General features: G+C 41.9%; 1 protein-coding gene across 2 annotated transcripts in view; it reads left to right on the top strand.

The window, feature by feature from the left end:
• The window catches only part of WASHC5 (WASH complex subunit 5), a 50245-nt gene extending 30662 nt beyond the window's left edge, over positions 1-19583 (top strand). Inside the window, exons 18-29 of one of the 2 annotated variants that reach the window (XM_057737091.1) lie at positions 1332-1433; positions 2211-2390; positions 4014-4138; positions 6420-6582; positions 6933-7035; positions 7124-7203; positions 10448-10551; positions 11738-11867; positions 13299-13395; positions 16672-16825; positions 17648-17735; positions 19167-19583. In XM_057737091.1, the coding sequence (XP_057593074.1) occupies positions 1332-1433; positions 2211-2390; positions 4014-4138; positions 6420-6582; positions 6933-7035; positions 7124-7203; positions 10448-10551; positions 11738-11867; positions 13299-13395; positions 16672-16825; positions 17648-17735; positions 19167-19223 (1383 nt within the window). In that variant the 3' untranslated portion in view covers positions 19224-19583. Of the gene's footprint in view, positions 1-1331; positions 1434-2210; positions 2391-4013; positions 4139-6419; positions 6583-6932; positions 7036-7123; positions 7204-10447; positions 10552-11737; positions 11868-13298; positions 13396-16671; positions 16956-17647; positions 17736-19166 lie in introns of both variants that reach the window. The other variant, XM_057737090.1, reaches the window with a different exon arrangement.
• Positions 19584-20024: the final 441 nt, after the last annotated feature.

Below are 20024 nucleotides of genomic sequence, written 5' to 3'. Positions count from 1 at the left end.
CTTTTTCACTAAATCTGTTTTTATGAGGAATATTTCTGCGGAAACTTCATATTACTTCTTTGATTTTGTTCTCATTGACTATATCAATTAATTTATACATTAATTTATCTTCTTGTTGCAAAATAAAGCACAGATGCTGAAAGCTACAGAGACAATTGTGTAGCTTGATGGGTTATTGTAAGGTAAAGACCACTCCTTCTCACCACCACTCAAGCCCAGAGATATGATTCAGCCAGCTCCCACCCCATGATCCTCTCATGGGCCCTGACCTAATCCCAGTCTCTGTTTGTAGTTTTATTCTCCAAAAATAAATTTCTAAACACTCTAATTCAGACTTGCCCATTCAAAAAATATATGTCTTTTAAGACTGATTTACTCCTCAGGCTTCTCCCTCATTCCTTTCTTTCCTTACAATTTATCTATTGAAGAACCCAAGGCCTTTGACCTGTTGTTTCTCCACAGCCTGGCTCTTGCTAATTGCATGATCACGCTATAGTCCAACAAGTTCCTCTGGCTTTTGTATTTCCAGCAGCTTTTTCATTGCAATTATCTTCCTTAAGTTTAAATATTATCAAACCCAGATGGAACCCATCAATTGTCTTTCTAACTTTTTTAAGATGGTAGCTCTTGACAAATTAAAAGTAAAAGAAACAAGTCTCAGGGAATTCCAAGGAATGTGTTAGAACTATTTGGTGTTTTATGGATTTGGCAGGAGACTGTCTTTTAGGGAATAACAAAAGCTTTCTCATTACAGAAAGAGAAGAATCAGCAAAATAAGCAATAGAGTTAGATGGCAGATTTGCTTTCCTATTTTATCTAATTACAAACAGCATCCCAAGAATACTGAAAGAAAAGAGAATTACTAGATCTGCAGAGTGGTCCAACCCCAAACTTGATTTTGCTCATATGACTATAGATGCCCTTAGAGAACTTGCAGAGGAAAGACATGCACTGAATTCAAATGCAGAGCCTTCAGTCCACCACCTCCTCCTGGTGATGAGAAGAGGCACTTTTAACTTCTAAAGAAATGATTAAAATGTGAGGCAGTTTAAAACTTTCCATACCCACTATCTTTGAAATGTCATGTTGTAAAATGATCATGAATTTTACTGAAATAAACCAAGTCCTACAGAGGTGACAAGTTTTAGTAATTCTATCCAAGCTGCACAAGATCAAAGAAGGGCAGGGAAGGAAAAAAAAAAAATCCCACTTGTTTAGGAATGAGATAGGAAGGTGCTCCCCTGTGGATTCTGGAAACTATCTTGCCTCTGGATTTCTTTAGGACCGAGCTTTTCTTTGCTGACATTGATTGCTTTTCTGTCTGCACTCAGGTGGATCCAAAGCAGCTGCTAGAGGATGGAATCAGGAAGGAGCTGGTTAAGCGTGTTGCTTTTGCTCTTCACAGGGGATTGATCTTCAACCCTCGAGCCAAGGTACCAAATCACCAAAATGGATCTATCCTTTCCCTCTACTCAGCTTACAAAATGTTCTAGAACACCATTTTTAACTGTTATGAACAGGACCTTTCCTACTATCTAACATATATCTACTATATCATGTTCAGTACAACCAATCGATACGGTTTTTGATCCTGTATTATAATCCCATTCATATTATAATAAAATCCTTTTTAAAACCAGTCCTAAAAAAACAAAAAACAAAAAAACACAGTCCTTTCCTTCACCTGTTGATCCCCAAATTTAAGAATTAAACTGATGTTTATAATTCCGGGTTCCTTCTCACAGCAAGAGGAATTTGTTAAACCTAAAACAAATTGAAACTATAAAGGCTGTAATTTTTTCTTTTGCTTGATCGTTTAGCGAATATGTTCATTTTTTTCAAGAGAAAAAGAATAGGCCTAAAATTTACATTTAGAGTACTTTTCATGTCCGTAAATGCAATTTCAAATGTTTTAAGTCTTCTAAGATTAGTCATCAAATGATATGGGAGAAATCATTGACATTCAGTTTTTATATATTCTTTTATGTGGGGCATTCTTCCCAAATGAATGAAATCTATTCTTAACTGAATGTCTGGCATAAATTACCATTCATCTCAGATGAGGTAGGAAATGAGTATTTCCAGAGCTGTCCTAAACTGTCACCGTGGTCTCTCACTTGGGGTATCCTTTAAAGGCACCCCAAGGGAGAGGTATTAGGAGTTGACAGTCTTTGCCAGTGTAGTAGCTTTCTGTTTCTTATTTTGCACAGCCGAGTGAATTGATGCCCAAGCTGAAAGAGCTGGGAGCTACCATGGACGGGTTCCATCGTTCTTTTGAATACATTCAGGACTATGTCAACATTTACGGTCTGAAGATTTGGCAGGAAGAAGTATCTCGTATTATAAATTACAATGTGGAACAAGAGTGTAATAACTTCTTAAGAACAAAGGTACTGAGTAGATTTTAATATTCTTGACTGTATTTGTTACTTCTGACATGCCCCATACATGCCCAAACCTCAGAAATGCCAACAACAAAGTTTATTTAAATAGTTACTAAAAATCAGTAACCACTACATAGTCCCAGATACATTCAGAGTATCTTCAGGAGCTATAAGGGTGGCAGAAAAGTTTATATGACACCTGACCTGTAAGAATTTACTGCCCCTGAGATGGAGCTATATGTAATGAGGTGGATAGAACTACAATCTGTCATACATAGTGAAGTAAGTCAGAAAGAGAAGGACAAATATTGTATGCTAACTCACATATACGGAATCTAAAAATGGTACTGATGAACTCAGTGACAAGAACAAGGAAGCAGATACAGAGAATGGACTGGAGAACTCGAGGTATGGGAGGGGGCGGGGGGTGAAGGGGAAACTGAGAAGAAGCGAGAGAGTAGCACAGACATATATATACTACCAACTGTAAAATAGTCAGTGGGAAGTTGTTGTATAACAAAGGGAGTCCAACTCAAGGATGGAAGATGCCTTAGAGGACTGGGGCAGGGAGGGTGGGGGGGACTCGAGGGGGGGGCGTCAAGGAAGGGAGGGAATATGGGGATATGTGTATAAAAACAGTTGATTGAACCTGGTGTACCCCCAAAAAAAAATAATAAAAATAAATAAATAAATTAAAAAAAAAAAAAAAGAATTTACTGCCCTAAGGAGAAAACAGACTTAATTAAATGGCTACAGAATGAAGCTGTCTGGTGTGGTCGTTATAACTCAAGTGATCAAGAGTTCCAAAGACTCAGGAGTTCAGCTGTAGTTGATCGGAGTATATATCTAAGAGCAGAATCACTGGGTCGTTTAGTAATTCTACATTTAACTTATAAACCACCAAACTTTTTCCCACAGTGCCTGTACCATTTGTTCATTCCCACCAGCAGTGTCTAAGGGTTCTAGTTTTTCCACATCCTCCCCAACACTTGTTAGTTTTCTTTCTTTCTTTTTTTTTTTTTTTAATTATAGCCGTCCTAGTGGGTGTGAATGGTATCTCGTTGTGGTTTTGATTTGCATTTCCCTCAGGACTAATGATGTTGAGCATCTTTTCATGTGCTTATCGACCATTTATATATCTTTGAAGAAATGTCTACTCCTTTCCCTATTTTTTTATTGGGTTATTTGAGCACCAAATTCTTAAGTGTCACAGCTGAGAAGATTGATCTTAGTAGTTAACAAGGAGCCACTCTGCAAGTTTTTAATTAGGGAACTGACATGATCCAGGTGACATTTTCAAAAGATTATGTATCTTCCAGCCTTATATTTTGGATTTTTATTATTACACTGATACATGTTAACTTATAAAACTGTTTCTCCTCAGTCGCTTCACTTTTTCACAGATGTTTCTTTTTTTATAAATATTATATGTGGTATTTCTGGGAAGCTATCAGTACAGTTTTAAAATTTTCTTCTTTGAAATCAAGCAGCATTTGTATTCGCTGTTCATGCAACATTATCTTTGTAAAACTATGTAGAAAAAGATAACTAGGTTATCTTATCAAAGATGTACTAAAAAAACATGTACTAAATTTTTATGTTTCTGGGGTTCTTTTTTTTTTTTTCTAGATTCAAGACTGGCAAAGTATGTACCAGTCCACTCATATTCCGATACCAAAGTTTACCCCTGTGGACGAGTCCGTAACATTTATTGGTCGACTCTGCAGAGAAATCTTGCGGATCACGGACCCGAAGTAGGTGTATCTGAATTCCACTGGGCCTTGAACGCCTGGACAGTAGGTCTCTAAACATACCTCACATCTGCTTAGGTCACACCCTTGTTCCTGCCACAGCTGGAGCCTTACTAACGGGTTTATTAACTTTGCTTTTTCTGAGACTGCATTTTTTTCTCATTGTGACTGAGGAGACCCCAGTCCAAAGACATGTAGATGAAAACAATTAGAAGGTCTATTCGGCCACCTCTTATTTTAAAAGTCTATGCTTCACTTGCTTTCCAGCTCACTTTCTGGTATATTACAGATTGCTCCTCTGTGCCTGTATACCTATGACACACTCCCCCATTGCAGTCACTGGCTCTTGCATTTGCCAGCTCATACCCTGACCTTTTAAAATGACCTCCTTTTCTCTCAGTCCCACCCCCAGGCACTCTTGGGTAAAGACCAGCATTTCTGGAGCACTCACCTTGTGCCCTCTTCCTAGCCCCTGACGCATCCCTTCACTTACTCATCACAGCAGTCTTAAGGGGTAGGCATTGTTATTCATCCCGTGTGAAAGATGAAGTAACTGAGACACAGAAAAGCTCAGTCACTTGCCCAGAAGTTAATAAATGGTGGACCCAAAATACACACCAGGCCCTCTGACTCCAGAGCCCAACTCTTAAAACATGTGTCATTCAAGGGCAGACTTGCAGCAGTGACTCACAGTTTATATACAGTCGCCTGGGTGAAAATCTCATATAGTCAGAATTGCTCCGAGAATATTTCACGTGGGCAGGCTCCTGTCTGCTGTCTTATAGTCACCCCTGGGCATGTGCTTGCTCAGTGGAATGACTGGTGTGGTTACCCAGGGAAAGATGATTTTTCTTCATTCTCTGCTCAGCTGTGCGTGCGTAGTTGACTTTGTGTGAATTAAATGGCCTTATGACATATCTTCTTTATACTGACTTCAAATTCAGGCTGATTTTGTCTCTCAAAACTTAAGAAACTTGGCAAACTGTCTGTCACCTTCAGCAGAAGTGAGTTTTGTCTACGACTCATGGGTCAGAAAGAGTAAATGATCCGAAACGTTTTGTGACTCCTTTCACAGTACCCATGGGTTGATCACTGAAGCCCTCCTAGAAAACTGTCTGCCTAACTCACCTAGCGCCATGTTGGTACTGGCAGAAAGGATTAAGCATGATTGGGATTTCTGTGTCATGTGTGATTCCATCATCAAAATTGGAAGCCTCTCAAGTGACACATTCAAAGTGCCAGCACCAAGTGATGGAAGCAGGGTGTTTTGAAGCCTGAAAGTAGACTGCAGCTCTGGAAATCATCTCGTTCTCCCATTTACTTCCAATTTTAAAATTCCCTAGCTCCTGAGTTTCTTTTAATTCCCTCCCAAGCCTCATTTCAGTAAAGATATGTGTTGGCTCTTAGGATTGGGGGCATATCATTTTGTGGGGGCTATTGAAAGTAGAGGTTGGGACTCCACCCCAGACCTGCCCAATGCAAGTCTCCAGAAGTGGGATCTGGGTGTCTGTTTTTTACGTGCTCTGCCAGCGATTTCAGGTCCCTACGTCAACATTTGAGACCCATTAAAACGGTGGTTATGGGTATGGTGTTGGAACCAGGCCTGTCTAAGCCGTGGTTATTTCTTCTATAAAATGAAGGTCAAACAGCTTGTACATCACAGAGCTATTCTGAGGATGAGGAGAGGGCACACGGAAAGGTCTTGGGCCAGTGCCTGACACACAGGAAGTGCTCAGCAAATGTTGTCAGCTGTTATCATTGCCATCGTCACACTCCTGAGTCTAAAAGGGAATCACTAGTCGATGACCAGAACTGGTAGGAATGAGGAAACGGCTTTGTCATCATGGTCTCAGATATGAGGACACAAGGATTCAAAGTTCCTTTCTTACCAAAGTGGAAATGACATAAGACTCTGTTTTGTCCCCAGTCTCTGGATATTTAAAGAAAGGCCCTACAGCGAGACAGCAGGGCTCTAAAGCCTTCCAGCCCGGTGACTGAATCTAGCCTTGTCCTTGAGACATGACGGCAAACAACAGCCTGACCCAGTGGAAATGAATCAGTCAACCTGGTGACATAGCAAGGGCAGGAAGAGGTGACTTAACTGAATTTTGCCTTCCTAGCTCACCATGAGAGGCCTTGGGTGCCTCGAGCCAAAAGTTACTGAAACAAATCATGAAGCCATTGTTCCTCCTCTCTGATGCCCCTATCCTGTTGCATCCCACATCCCTTCAGCATGAATTCTGAGCTGCTTTGCGGCTTTGAGTTCATTTTGTTTTTGTTTTAGAATGACATGTCACATTGACCAGCTGAACACTTGGTATGACATGAAAAGCCATCAAGAAGTGACCAGCAGCCGCCTCTTCTCGGAAATCCAGAACACCTTGGGGACTTTCGGTCTGAACGGGTTAGACAGGCTTCTGTGCTTTATGATTGTCAAAGAGTTACAGGTGAGCATTTTGGCACTCGTGCGTGTTTTCTGCTACCCTGGGAGAGAAGAGAGTAGATCATTTAACCGTTCTTTCATGCTTTCCTATACTGACATCAGGCATGTTTATATGAGTCCTGTTAAATAGATAAGAACTGAGAATAAACTAGAATTTCTTCGGCCAGCATAGTATTTTTATGGGTAGACTATTTTTGTGAATTTCATCCTGGAAACCAGCAGCTTCCTGTCATCCTATTTGTAACATTGTGCGAATGAGGCTAGTCTGTGTTCTACATAGCATTTTCATTAACTAGAGTGTTTATTCATTTTACCCGTTATGTTTGGTTCTTTGATCATGCCTTCTTGTTGTAGAATTTCCTCAGCATGTTTCAGAAAATTATCTTGCGAGACAGAACTGTGCAGGACACTTTAAAAACCCTCATGAATGCCGTCAGCCCCCTAAAAAGCATTGTAGGTAAGTGTTCTAAAACGAGCCTGAGGTAGAGAGAACACTGTAGCCTTTCCAGAGTTACTAAATAGAAAATCATATTTTAACCTTTCAGCAAATTCGAATAAAATTTATTTTTCCGCCATTGCCAAAACACAGAAGATTTGGACCGCTTACCTTGAAGCTATCATGAAGGTACGTTGTGGGAGAGAGGGGAGAAGCGATGCTATGGTTTTTTAATTATTATTTTCTTGTAACTTGGTTGCACAAAGAAAATCACTTCTCTTTCTTTGACCTTCAAAACAAAAATACAACACTTTAGTTTGTCATTATTTCTAAGTTTGTTCTTTGGCTGTTCTTGACTGTGCTTTTCGATGGCCCATTTATTGTTTTTCTTTCACTGAGGAAAACTTTCATTTTGAAATGCCTTTTGGCGAGAGGTGCTTTCACACAGGGAAATAGAAGTTTTCTTCCCTTAGTCATACTCTGTCTTTATGTAACAAGTTCATTAATGAGCTGCTGTCAGTTTGCCACCCTAATCTACGGCAGATTAGTATCTGCACAGATACTAGAAAGCCAAGTTCCTTGGGACATAAGTTATCCTTACACTGTGACTAGAACATGTGTCTTTGAAAATAAGCAGTGAGATGGGGAGGTTACAGGCATACATTGTTTCATTGTGCATTGCTTTATTGCACTTTGCAGATATTGCATTTGTTACAAACTGAAGATTTGTGACAACCCTGTGTGGAGCAGGTCTGTCAGCGCCATTTTCCCAAAAGCATCTGCTCAGTTTGTGTCTCTGTGTCACATTTCAGTAATTCTCGCAGTGCTCTGAACATTGTCATTATTATTATATTTGATACGGTGTGATCTGTGATCAGTGACCTTTGTTACCACTCCAGCTCACTGAAGGCTCAGATGGTTAGCATTTTTTAGCAATAAAGTGTTTTTTAATTAAGTATTTTTTAGACATAATGCTATTACACACTTAATAGACTACCATATAATGTAAACATAACCTTTATATGCACTGGGAAACCAGAAGATTCATGCGACTCAGCTTATTGCAATATTTGCTTTATTATGGTGGCCTGGAACCGAACTCAGTATCTCCAAGGTGTGCCTGTGATTTGTTGGATGGAAATCCAAGCCACTTTAGAACCCGCTCACCTACCTTCCTGCCTTCGCACCGTAGCGTTCGCTCCCAGAGACCCTCTGCATGCTCTGCGTAGCCTTCTCTGTCGCGTGATCTGAGGCCTTCAGTAATCCTTTGTTGAACACCCTTGTGGGTACACAACAGTGTCAGTTGCTGTGAGGCAGAGTTCACGGAAACCCTGGCTGTCTCCTTGGAAAGCCTACTCACAGTCTAGTAAGAAAGAGTAGATTTCCTGGTGGAAAACTGATCCATGGTTAAAAGTATGACATACCACAGGAGAAGTCTAGCCTGCTCGGGGAATTTGGAATGGTTCTGTTCTCTTCTTCCCAGTTATGTAAGTTGCTCACTGAAATGGGACTCACTGGTGTCTCAGCCAGATGCACAGTATATTTCCCATAGTTTCATTGATTTCTTTGTTTTAATTTGGAAAGTTAAACAGAATGGGTAACACAGGGAGCCCTTAGCCTTTGGTGACACAGGACGGCCTCTTGTGATACAGGTCTGACTGCCCTTAGCCAGAGCACTTTCAGAGATTAAGAGCATCTCAGCAAGTTTCCTGTTGCTGGGAAACCTTTCAGGAGGAGTAAAGAATTACCTGAGCTCGAACTGGCCTGTGTCGCGCCTCTGTAGGAGGCCGAGGGAGAGTACAAGGATGCTTATTGGAAGAGGCTTTGGAGGTTTCCCGGTTGCTACTGTAGGCCACTGTTAGTTGCGATTGCCGGTAATTCAGCAGTAGGCAGGTATGGCGTCTCAGTCAATGATCTTTACATAGAGCCCCCAAGGACCACTTTGTCTTTTTGTCTTGAGTTAGGGAAACTGCAGTCACTAAATAGGCACTAATGATCTGGAACAGCATGGAAATACTCTGCTGTTCAACAGTGACTGCAGCCACGAGCTACATGGAGCTGTTGAGCACTTAGATCGTGGCTTGTGCGAGTGAGGATCTGAATTTCAAACTTTATTTCATTTTAATCATTTTAAATTTAAATAACCACAGGTGGCTAGTGGCTGCTGTATTGGTCAGTGCAGCATTAGAGAAATCACAGTGAAAGAGTGACAGTCCAAAGCTCTCTAAGAGGCAAGTAAGTAGGTAGAATGAGCTTATCACCTCCCAGGCGCCTTAGAGGCTCCAGGATCTTATTTAAATAAGAACAAGTTACATAAAACTGCCTTTATTTCTATTTCCATGTCTAGATTGGTATTTTCTAGGGAATCCTTGACATAGAGTAACTAGAATTAAGGAAGGAATTTTGTGGGCGGATACAAGGTTGGAGGGACATCTTTGAGTGGCCTGGAAGAACCCACTTTTTTTTTTTTTTTTTTTCTTTTCTTTTTGGCCGCACGGTGAAGCATGTTAGTTCTTAGGATCTTAGTTCCCTGACCAGGGATCGAACCCGCGCCCCCTGCATTGGAAGCGCAGAGTCTTAACCACTGGACCTCCAGGGAAGTCCCTAAGTTTTAAATAATAATAGTTTTCTATTAATAAAAGGTTTTTTTACTTATAAATAGCATTTTTTGGATTGACTTATTTTCTTGCCGTAATTAGAATAGCCTCATAAGAATAGTGGTCAAAGGTAGTACATTTGAGGTCGTTTGACACTGACTGTTATAAGAGACAAATAAAGGAAATAGGGCCTTCTCATTAGTGGCTACTGAACATGGGGAACTTATCCCAAAAGACCAAAAATAGAGCTTCAAAATAGACACCTTTAATCCATGGCCAGCTGACCATTAATGGATCACTTTGTAAACTATTAGGCTATTTTGAGGTTGGTGCACAGGAATCTCTCCAGACATTTTTTTTTAAGCTCTTTATTTGAGTATAATTGCTTTACACTGTTGTGCCAGTTTTTGCTGTGCAGTGAAGTGAGTCAGCTATATTTATACTTATATCCCCATATCCCCTCCCTCCTGCAACTCCCTCCCACCCTCCCTATCCCAGCCCTCTAGGTCATCACCCATCATCAAGTTGATCTCCCTGTGCCATGCAGCAGCTTCCCACTAGCTATGTGCTTTACATTTGGTAGCGTATATATGTCAATGCTGCTCTCTCACTTTGTCCCAGTTTCCCCTCGCACCCCCCCGCCATTTCTTCAAGGGTCCCTTGTGCTCCTTCAGGGTTGATGCTGTCCTTAGCCATGAAGCCAGTCCAGGAAAACCTTGAATTTTTCTTTAGAATGTTGTGATCCCTGCAATTAAAAATTGTCATCTTTTTATCTCCTTGCTAGTCACTTCGAAATGCTTATGTGTCTTACCTGTTCTTTCCTTGCTTGTTCACAGGTTGGGCAGATGCAAATTCTAAGACAGCAGATTGCCAATGAATTAAATTATTCTTGTCGGTTTGACTCCAAACATCTGGCAGCTGCTCTGGAGAATCTCAATAAGTAAGTGCCGGTCTTTGAGACAGGCACCTGTGGGCCTGGATTGTTCATCATCGGTTAGCACTCTGGTTTCTTGTTCAGTACCTCCTCTTTTTGGCAGGGCAAGAATAAAGATGCAAGGTAGAGAACAGACTTGAGGACGGGTGGGGTGGGGGGAAGCAGGGACAAAGTGAGAGAGTAGCACTGACATATACACACTACCAAATGTAAAATAGATGGCTAATGGGAAGCTGCTGCATAACACAGGGAGATCATAACACAGGGAGATCAGCTCGATGATCGGTGATGACCTAGAGGGGTGGGATAGGGAGGGGTGGGATACGGAGGATGGGAGGGAGGCTCAAGAGGGAGGGGATATGGGGATATATGTATAAGTACAGCTGATTCACTTTGTTGTACAGCAGAAACTGGCACAATAGTGTAAAGCAATTATACTCCAATAAAGAGCTGGGAAAAAAAAAAAAAAACTCCTCTTTTAAGTTCTTTTTGAGTGAGAAGGCTCTCTGAATTTATAGGCTTTCTTCCTGTAGGTACTCAAACCTGTCTTCAGAAGCCTCTTGCCTCAGTATGGTCTCTTGGTCTGTTTCTCACTTTTTTTTTTTTTTTTTTTGATTCATTCATTCAGCTAACATGTATTGATCACTTAATACACACCAGACACTGCACTAGGTACCTGCACAGATTGAGAAAGCAATTATTAGCAGAATCCACACCTGGCTTTCCACAGGACAGAGTCACGAGTTCTCCTGAGGGCGGTTAGAAGCGTGCTGATGGCCAGACGTGGCTGTGGGACACATCCTGGTGTACAGCCATACCCTTCACCTCACCAGCAGCTTGCTCTCATTTTGAGCCTCCTGCTTAAAAGATAAATAATCAGTGCTTCTCGGTCACAAAGTCAATGCTTTGGACAAAGTAGGTATTGAGAATAGTTCGGTCAATTCGTAAAAATTTAAATGGAGAAAGCATTTGATTTGGGTGAACTCCAAAAGATAACGTAATTCTAGGTCAAATTTTCCACTTATAACCAATCACAGGGTTGGAAATTGCGCATCAGAAGGATCAAGACCTTGTTTTACAGATGAGGAAACTGAATCCCTGGAAGATTATATCATAGCTTGTATTAACTGCTGTCTAACGCAGTTTTTCTCTAATGTTTATCACTGTTTCGTTTTGTTTTTTCTTTATTTAGGGCTCTCCTAGCAGATATTGAAGCCCACTATCAGGACCCTTCACTTCCTTACCCCAAAGAGGATAACACACTCTTATATGAAATCACAGCCTACCTGGAGGCAGCTGGCATCCACAACCCACTGAACAAGGTTAATGATTAAAATATATAATGGTGTGGTGGGAGACAGGGTGGTACCAAAGGCAATCTGGCCCAGATCACTGTGCTCCGATATTGGGAGAACCTGGTTCCAATCCCAGAGCCTCCATTCTCTCAATTCCCTGCCCTTTCTGGGTTCCCATTTCCCACGTGTAATATGAGGGTAATCACACCTTCCCTGCCCGGCTCTGGGAATCACGTGATACAGCGTATGTCAGAACTTGTTGAAAAGAGAAAAGTGCTATATCGGTAAGAGATGAGTTTTAGGTTTCTCTGGGGTTTAGTCTTTGAACTGCAACTAAATGGTGGCATTGATCCTTCTTGCCCAGAGATGCTTCTCTCCGTGGCGACAGTTATCACAATAATAATCTGGGGCGACAGATTCTTCTCTGCGATTCTGGTCTCCATAAACCTCTGAGAACTTAAAGTTTTTTTTCATAAGTTGGTGCCAGATCTCACTTAGTGCCAAAACTTGTCACAGACTGACTTGAGGCTGTTTATACTCCTGTGAGTTTTCACGTTTTGATGAAGAAATACTGATGACTTTGATTATAGACTGTTACCCTAGACTCTGTGTTACCTTTCTAAAATCTTTATTGTAGTATCAAATTCTGAAATCTGCGAGATCCCCTTGGTTTGCGGTAAAAGATGATTAACCTAAATAGCAGCTAACGTTTTTTCAGGAATTACGTGCCATGCACTGTGTTAACCATTAACTGTGCTAATGGGGCCATGAAATGTGCCCTTATTGGGGGCGAATCCTGAGGCTCAGAGGCTGATAACTTCCCAGGGCTCCACACTAGCCAGCAGTGGAGCCAGGCAGTCTGACCAGAGCTGGCGCTCCTGGCCAGGATACCGCCCCGCCTCCCAGGGAACTGGTCCGACTGGGAGCAGGGACGTGGCTGGGTGTGTCCTGATTGTACCTTCTGCCCCGTGAACGGGGCGGGAGACTGCTCTGTGGCATTGCCCAGGGGAAGGCCAGTGGGCAGCAAGACATCTCCTGCTTCCTACTTACATTCTGCCACGCACTGCTATGTGGATCTTTCTTTTTTTTTCTTTCTGCCTCTTTCTCTTTCCCTGCCTCTGTCCTGCTTTCCTCTTTGCCTTGACTTTCTTGTGCATCACCTTTTTCCCTCTCCTTTTGCTGTGGACATTAAGAGGATTCAGGGGGGAAGTAAGTGCTAATCTCTGAGCAGAATTGTTCCCTTCCCCAAAGGGCTAATTGTCAAGGAGGGATCTGTGTTTTGTGGGGGAGGGGTCAGCGGTGTTAAATAAAACTCTGGAGGCGGCGAATGAATGGAACCGTCCTAGTTTTCAGGAGTCAGAAGAGCAAACTGAAATAACATGGCAGCTGTCCATTTGAAAATGTGTTCTGCGGTATTGGGTGATATGAAGAAACCATCTCTTCCCTCTCTCTTTCCAGATATACATAACAACAAAGCGCTTACCCTACTTCCCAGTCGTCAACTTTCTATTTTTGATCGCCCAGTTGCCAAAACTTCAGTACAACAAAAACCTAGGTACTGTGTGACATTTGTTCTTTGCAATAATGAACAATAACAGTAGATTAACATCTAACCAAACAGCTCTTGGTATAGAATGCTGTGTTACACATGAGGTCTTTCTTAGTTAATTGCATGTTTATAAAATCCATGTCTTTGGGCCTCTGAAATACCATGCAGACAGTGGATTTAATCTCAGTCAAGTGTGATCCACCTTTACAGTGGTTGATTATCCAGCTTGTAAAATTGGCATGGAACCATTGTTTTCTTTAAGGAGCTGATTATGGTGGGAAAGAAACTTCTTTTGGTTAATATCCTGTTCTTTCAACAAGTGTCATGTGCCTCCTGTGTATCTGGAACTTTGGTATGAAGAGTAACAATGTAGTTACAGAGAGGAGACTAATCCTCTCCTCTCAGGATATCTGGTACTTTATTTTTGAAAATGCTCGATACAAACAATAGATACCAAAGGCTATCAATGTATTTATATGTCCTGTCCAAGAATATAACCCAGTTTTTTTTTGTCACTGACTTTATCTGGAATGTTTTTATATGATTCCCAGGTGTTTCCTCTCTCTCCAAACTTTATATCTAACTAAGCAGAGTTTTAAAAAGTCCACTGTAGAGGTTAATTTACTTGAAAAGTATTGTAAGAGCTTTTCCATAAGTGTAACCATATAATTTTTTTAACCAGAAGTTCCAAAATGTATTTTTTCCTTCAAATATGTACCTTCCTATTTCAGGTTTTTTTTAGGATAAAGATGTGGATTCTCTGTAAGGTTTTTATCCCCTCATTCAAAAAGATTCCTTGGTTCTGGACGTAGTCCCCATCACAATACCTATTATAGGATGCAGGGCATGGGGGCACCCAGTAAATCTTTGCAGTAGGAGGGAGGGAACAAGTGTGTTTGCATTCTGGCTTCGTGACGTATCATGTGTGTGACTTTGGCCAAGTTAGTTAACCTCTCAGGCCAATCAGATTTTAAAAATACCTGTGACGGTACTTCTCACAGAGCAAGTGCTTACCTGATGCTAAATCCTTTTCTGTATGTTGGTCAAAATCAATGCAAAGAACCATCCCAAGATGGGCTTAAAAGTTCATCTCAAGATTCAGTGATTCATGACCTCCCTCTCTTGTCCCTGTGGTATTACTAAATAAGAGCGTATGCTTCTTCATAATGGTGAATTGTCAGTGAAGGAAGATACCTTGTTTTCATTAAGGCTGTTGGTTCACTAGTCTGGTTGTTAGGTAATATTTCTTTCATTGCCTGTATGGTTAAGGTCAGACTCCTTGATTATACTATGGGAAGCATGTCACTATTCCACAGAATTCCCAGATCTTTAAACAGAACAAAGCTGTTACGTATCTTAGAAATGTATCTATACCTGACTACAGCTTTTTTTGTTTGTTTAATTTATTTATTTTGGCTGCGCTGGGTCTTAGTTTCAGCACGAGGGATCTTCATTGCGGCATGTGAGATCTTTTTAGTTGCGGCATGAAGACTTTTAGCTGTGGCATGTGGACTTCTTAGTTGCAGCATGCATGCAGGATCTAGTTCCCTGACCAGGAATCAATCCCGCGCCCATGTCACTTTTGCTCCCCACCTGGAAAGGATTATTTCTCCATGTTCTGAGTATGGCTAGAGTCTTTTACAGTAGGCACTGAGTAATTCAGAATTGCCAAGGCCTAGGTCAGGTAAATCAGGATAACTTGTTTGGCATCTTAAGTAAGTTTTTCCAGTCTTCACAAAAACCCAAATGTGGGATCCGGGGGGTCTGTCTGACCAGTTCACCTTTCTAATCAACAGCCAATCCTTTCCCCAAAGTGGTTGTACCATTTTACAACCCACCAGCATTTGGCCATCTCAGTCTTTTTAATTTTAACCATTCTAATGGGTGTGTGTGATGTCTCATTATAGTTTTAACTTGCCTTTCCCTGATAATTAATTATGTTGAGCAATTTTTCAAGTGCTTTTTTTGGCCATTCTTTATATCTTTTTTGTTTCTTTATGTTTTTCTTTGTTGAGTGTCTATTCAAGTCTTTCGCCTATTTTTAAATTGGTTTGATTGCTTTTTTATCACTGAGTTGTAGGAGTTCTTTATATATTATGGATACAAGTCCTTTTTTGATATACATGCTGTGAATTTTTTTTCTCACAAAATGGCTTACCTATTCATTTTCTTACTGGTGACCTTAATGAGCAGAAGTTTTTAATGCTGATGGTGTCCAGTTTATCCATTTTTTCCCATATGATTAGTCCTTTCTGTATTCTAAGAAATCTTTGCCTACCCCAAGGGCACAGAGGTATTGTCCTGTGTTTTTTTCTAGCAACTTTGTACTCGTAGCTTTTACATTGAAGTCTGTGGTCTGTTTCAAATTGCTTTTTATGTACAGTGAAGCAGGGATCAAGGTTCCATTCTTTCCACATAACGATATCCGTTTTCAGCACCATTTATTGAAAAGATTTCTCTTCCTCTGTTAAATTGTTTGGATATTCACGGAAATTCAATTGATCCTTTAAGGGTGGGACTGTTTCTGTATTTTCTAGTCTGTTACATTGATTTGTTTATCTATCCTTATGCCAATACTGTCTTGATTACTATGAATTTATAAGTCTTGAAACCTAGCAACGTAAGTCTTCCAACTTTTTAGATTTTTTTCCAGCATTGTGCTCTGTCTCCTGTTCCCCATGCAGCCATTCAGGCAGAAGGTCAAGGTCTCCAGATGCGGGCAGAAATCCTTAGTGAAAGGGCCAGCTTTGGCACTCACTCACTCACTTGACGTATTTCCTTCTTCTACTGTCCTGACTTCTGCACATCCTTTTCTTGTGTAACATTTAACCTTGTGTTTAAAGAGACTTTTAAAATTCTATCCAACATTTTGAATGTTTTCATGTAAGAGAGTAGTTCAGGGTGTTTAGTATGCTACGTTGCCATTAGCAGAAGCCAATTCTAGGTAATTTTTTTTTTCCTCATTTATATGTATCTAGATCTTTCAATTTTTCTACAATTGCATCCGTTAATTATATCATCCAAAAGAAACAGTGATGGTAAGTATAACAATTAGTATCCATTTTAGGGTGTTGAATCTTTCTGTCCACTAGCAGCGTCCACCAAATCCTGGGCCTAATTCAAAATGCAGTCCTGGATGTCACTCCCTCCACAGAGTCCTCCGCCAGTGATGACGTTGGGCCCCAGACATTTTGACATTCACGAACATTTGTACTGAATGAACGTTGCCAAAGGCAAGCACTTCACTTGACGGTGTAATTTGTGATCTGTCGGTCCTTGCAGGCATGGTCTGCCGAAAACCTGCCGACCCCGTGGACTGGCCGCCGCTGGTGCTGGGTCTGCTCACGTTGCTGAAGCAGTTTCACTCCCGGTACACGGAGCAGTTCCTGGCGCTGATCGGCCAGTTTATCCGCTCCACAGTGGAGCAGTGTACAAGGTACAGAAGGCCAGCCGGGGAAAACAGAATTGATGTTACAGAACGGGCTGGAAGCCTCGCCTGCCAGATTCCTCTTCTGATCCCCCTCGTAGAGATGAGAATGGGCTGCTCACCCTGCTCTGTAAAGCAGGTCAGGGCACATCTCCTTGTCCATGGCCATTGAAGGCGTGCCCATCCTTAGTCACCGCCGAGGAGCCCCTGGGAGTCCCCGGGGAGCCCACGCTGTGAATGAGTCATGGCCACCATTAGCGAGCCCCTCAGGGACGAAAGTACAGGCCTGTGCCTCCACTGTCGTGGATGCTGTGGTCAGACCTCAGTGAGCCCGTGTCCTCCCGCTGGGCCATTGCCCAGGGATGGCTCCACCCTCAGTGGAGTCAGGGAGCACCTCACAGGCAGCCCAGCCCGAGTTCCTGGTGTGTAATGAAATGAATCACACGGAAATTCTTACTTGATACAAAGCTTGTAAACTTTTAAGTCTCCCCTCCCCCACCCCAAATGAGGCTCTTCTGGGATAGAAAAGTTATTTGCATGAGATGCTGGGTCCCGAGTCTCCTTCCCTGTTACCCTAAAGGATCAGCAGGGGCCATATATCGTGAAGGCCCACGTAGGCCGTTCAGAGGAGTTTAGATTCCGTCCTCCAGGCTGTGTTCCAAAGATGTGCTGGCAAGATATGGCTTCCTGTGACTCAGGAGGAGGTTCTATGGATTTGATTCTTCTTTGGCTTCATTTAGTCATCTGTCGTTTGTTTAGTCTTTCAGTATTTTGACTGAGGGTCTTCTGCATGCAAAGCAGTTAACTGATGTAGACTGTTCTCTGTTGCAGCCAGAAGATACCAGAAATGCCTGCAGATGTTGTGGGTGCCCTTCTGTTTCTGGAGGATTATGTTCGGTACACAAAGCTACCCAGGAGGGTAAGCGGTAGACACGGAACAACGTTAATGCCCTTTTTGTAGAAGGATGTGTGAAGCGTGGCCCTGGACTCACGAGGACCGAAGTCCCGGAGCTCGTTCCCAGGGGATGCGTCTCAGCCGCTGCCCTGCTCTGCACCATGGCTCCGCTCTCAGACGTCCCTCTCTCCTCCACATGTTCAGTGCTTTGCGAGAAGACAGGGTTGAACACAACCTCCCTCCTCCTTTTCTTCCCCTCCACCACACCCTCCTCCGGTCTGCAGCTCACCCCCCGTTCAGGAGGCGTTAGGATGGGCACTCCTGGAGAGAATTCCTTGCAAGGCCGGTATAGAGAATAATTGTGTGGTTTGTTTTTTCATCTCCACAATAACCTGGTTCCCACATCAAGTTTGGCTAAGTTCCCACCATGGTTGAAGTGCTGTACAACCACGATTTCCAAAAATGACAGATTCCTTTTTACCTCCTAAGATACTCTTTTCTTTTCTCACTAGTACTTCCCCTTTGGTAAGTTTTAGCTGAAAGTGGAGAGCTTGACATTGAAATGTAAAAGACTTTCAGTAGATGCTGAAAAGCCATTCTGATTTTGAAAAATTAGTAGGTTAGGAATCAAAGATACTTTTTTGTAACAAATGCCAAAGATGTTTTTTAAATTCGCATGTAAGGATGTTCAGAACATAAAATTTAGCAGATGTAGAGGACACAAGATTATGTGATCCTAGTTTTGAGTGTGTGTGTGTATGTGTAAATTGGAAGAATTCGATGCAAAATAATTCAGTTTTAGTTTAATGAATTGAGATTAGAGATTATTCCTTTTTTATACTCCTCTACGTTTGCTAAATTTCCTCAAATTAGCAGGTGATAACTTTATCATCAGAAAAAAATTAAACACTGCTTTTAAAGACTACCAGTCTCCAGCACTTGGAGATCACCGAGTTCTACATTCCACACTGCTCATCCCATCCTACCCCTCTGAGGGCTTCCCCCAGCACAGTTAAGGAATACGTGCCTGCACAGGCTTTCCTCCTCTTCCCTCTCTGGCCTCAGACACTTGCCAGGTGTCCTGTTCTTCCTGGGTTGGTCATCAGTTAATTATGAGGTGACCTGAGACTACCTCTTAGTACTTCCCAGAGGCATGTGCATCCTTGCAGATCCAAGTGCCTTTAAGAGCCAAGGAGCTCATGTCTTGGTGGGGGCGGGGGGGGGGGGTGGGGGGGGTGGCGGGCTGTATAGCATCCCTTCAGGTGTTAGCAGTGCCAAGAAATGAAGACACCAGTAGTAGGAACTGCTAGAAACAGAAGGTGGCGGTTTCAATTGGTGGTCCAGTGTTTCCCTGTGATTCACTCTGTTCCAAAGGATGTCTTCATTTCATAGGGAAAATTTTGAATTGGTTCTTATAACACTGTGAAACAGTTAACTCTTTTTTGTTTTTTTTAGGTTGCTGAAGCACACGTGCCTAATTTCATTTTTGATGAGTTCAGAACAGTCCTGTAACTTTTTTTGACTTCTACTTCTTCAGTGAAAGGATTACCCTTATATCTCCCCACCATTACTAAAATGAACGTGAAAATGAAAAGAAACCCAGCTGCTCACAGAACTGCATTTTTTCCCTTTATTGTGGGAAACATGAGATATTCTGAGTAAGATGTATCCACAGAACTCGTTAATATAATTAATATTGTTTAAATCATGGCATTATATGCAATTTGTATCATGTAGAAGCAGAACACATTTTTGTACTGCCTCTTATAAATGCTGAATGTAACTGTTATGTATAAATCCATTTAGTTTTATGTTCGAAAGAACTATTTGTGCAACTCCAGATTTTCAGTAAAATAGTATTGCCAGTACCCAGTCATCCTCTGCCTATTATTCAAAAACTACATATTGACCCTGCAACAAACCTTGTCTGGAAGGTGAGAAAGGAGCCTGGTAGGTCCGATGTTTTGCTGATGGTCATGTCCACAGCAGGCTGGCAGGCACATGGTGACAGCAAGACTAGTAGCAGATGCAGAGACCGCACAATCCATGGACCATGGACGGTGGACGTTTTTTGTCTGAGGCTCAGGATCCTCTTCCAGATCCCTTGGGGGTTCCCAGCATCCCTTCTGTAGGACTCCGCAGCTTCAGCTGCTCTTCCTCAGCAATCACGGAGTCCCACCCCAAGTCCCCACAACCATAGTACCAGCCATAGCCCCGACCCCTGCCTTTTTTTTTTTTTAAATAACAGCTTAGCCATTAGCTTTTAACTCCTCCAAAATCCTAAATCACTTCTGCATGAAAATTACCCTGAAA

Source organism: Hippopotamus amphibius, chromosome 5, assembly GCF_030028045.1.
Source record: "Hippopotamus amphibius kiboko isolate mHipAmp2 chromosome 5, mHipAmp2.hap2, whole genome shotgun sequence".
In the NCBI taxonomy this organism is placed as follows: Eukaryota; Metazoa; Chordata; class Mammalia; order Artiodactyla; family Hippopotamidae; genus Hippopotamus; species Hippopotamus amphibius.
The sequence above is the reverse complement of the archived record's forward strand: the minus strand, read 5'-3'. Positions and strand labels throughout refer to the sequence as shown.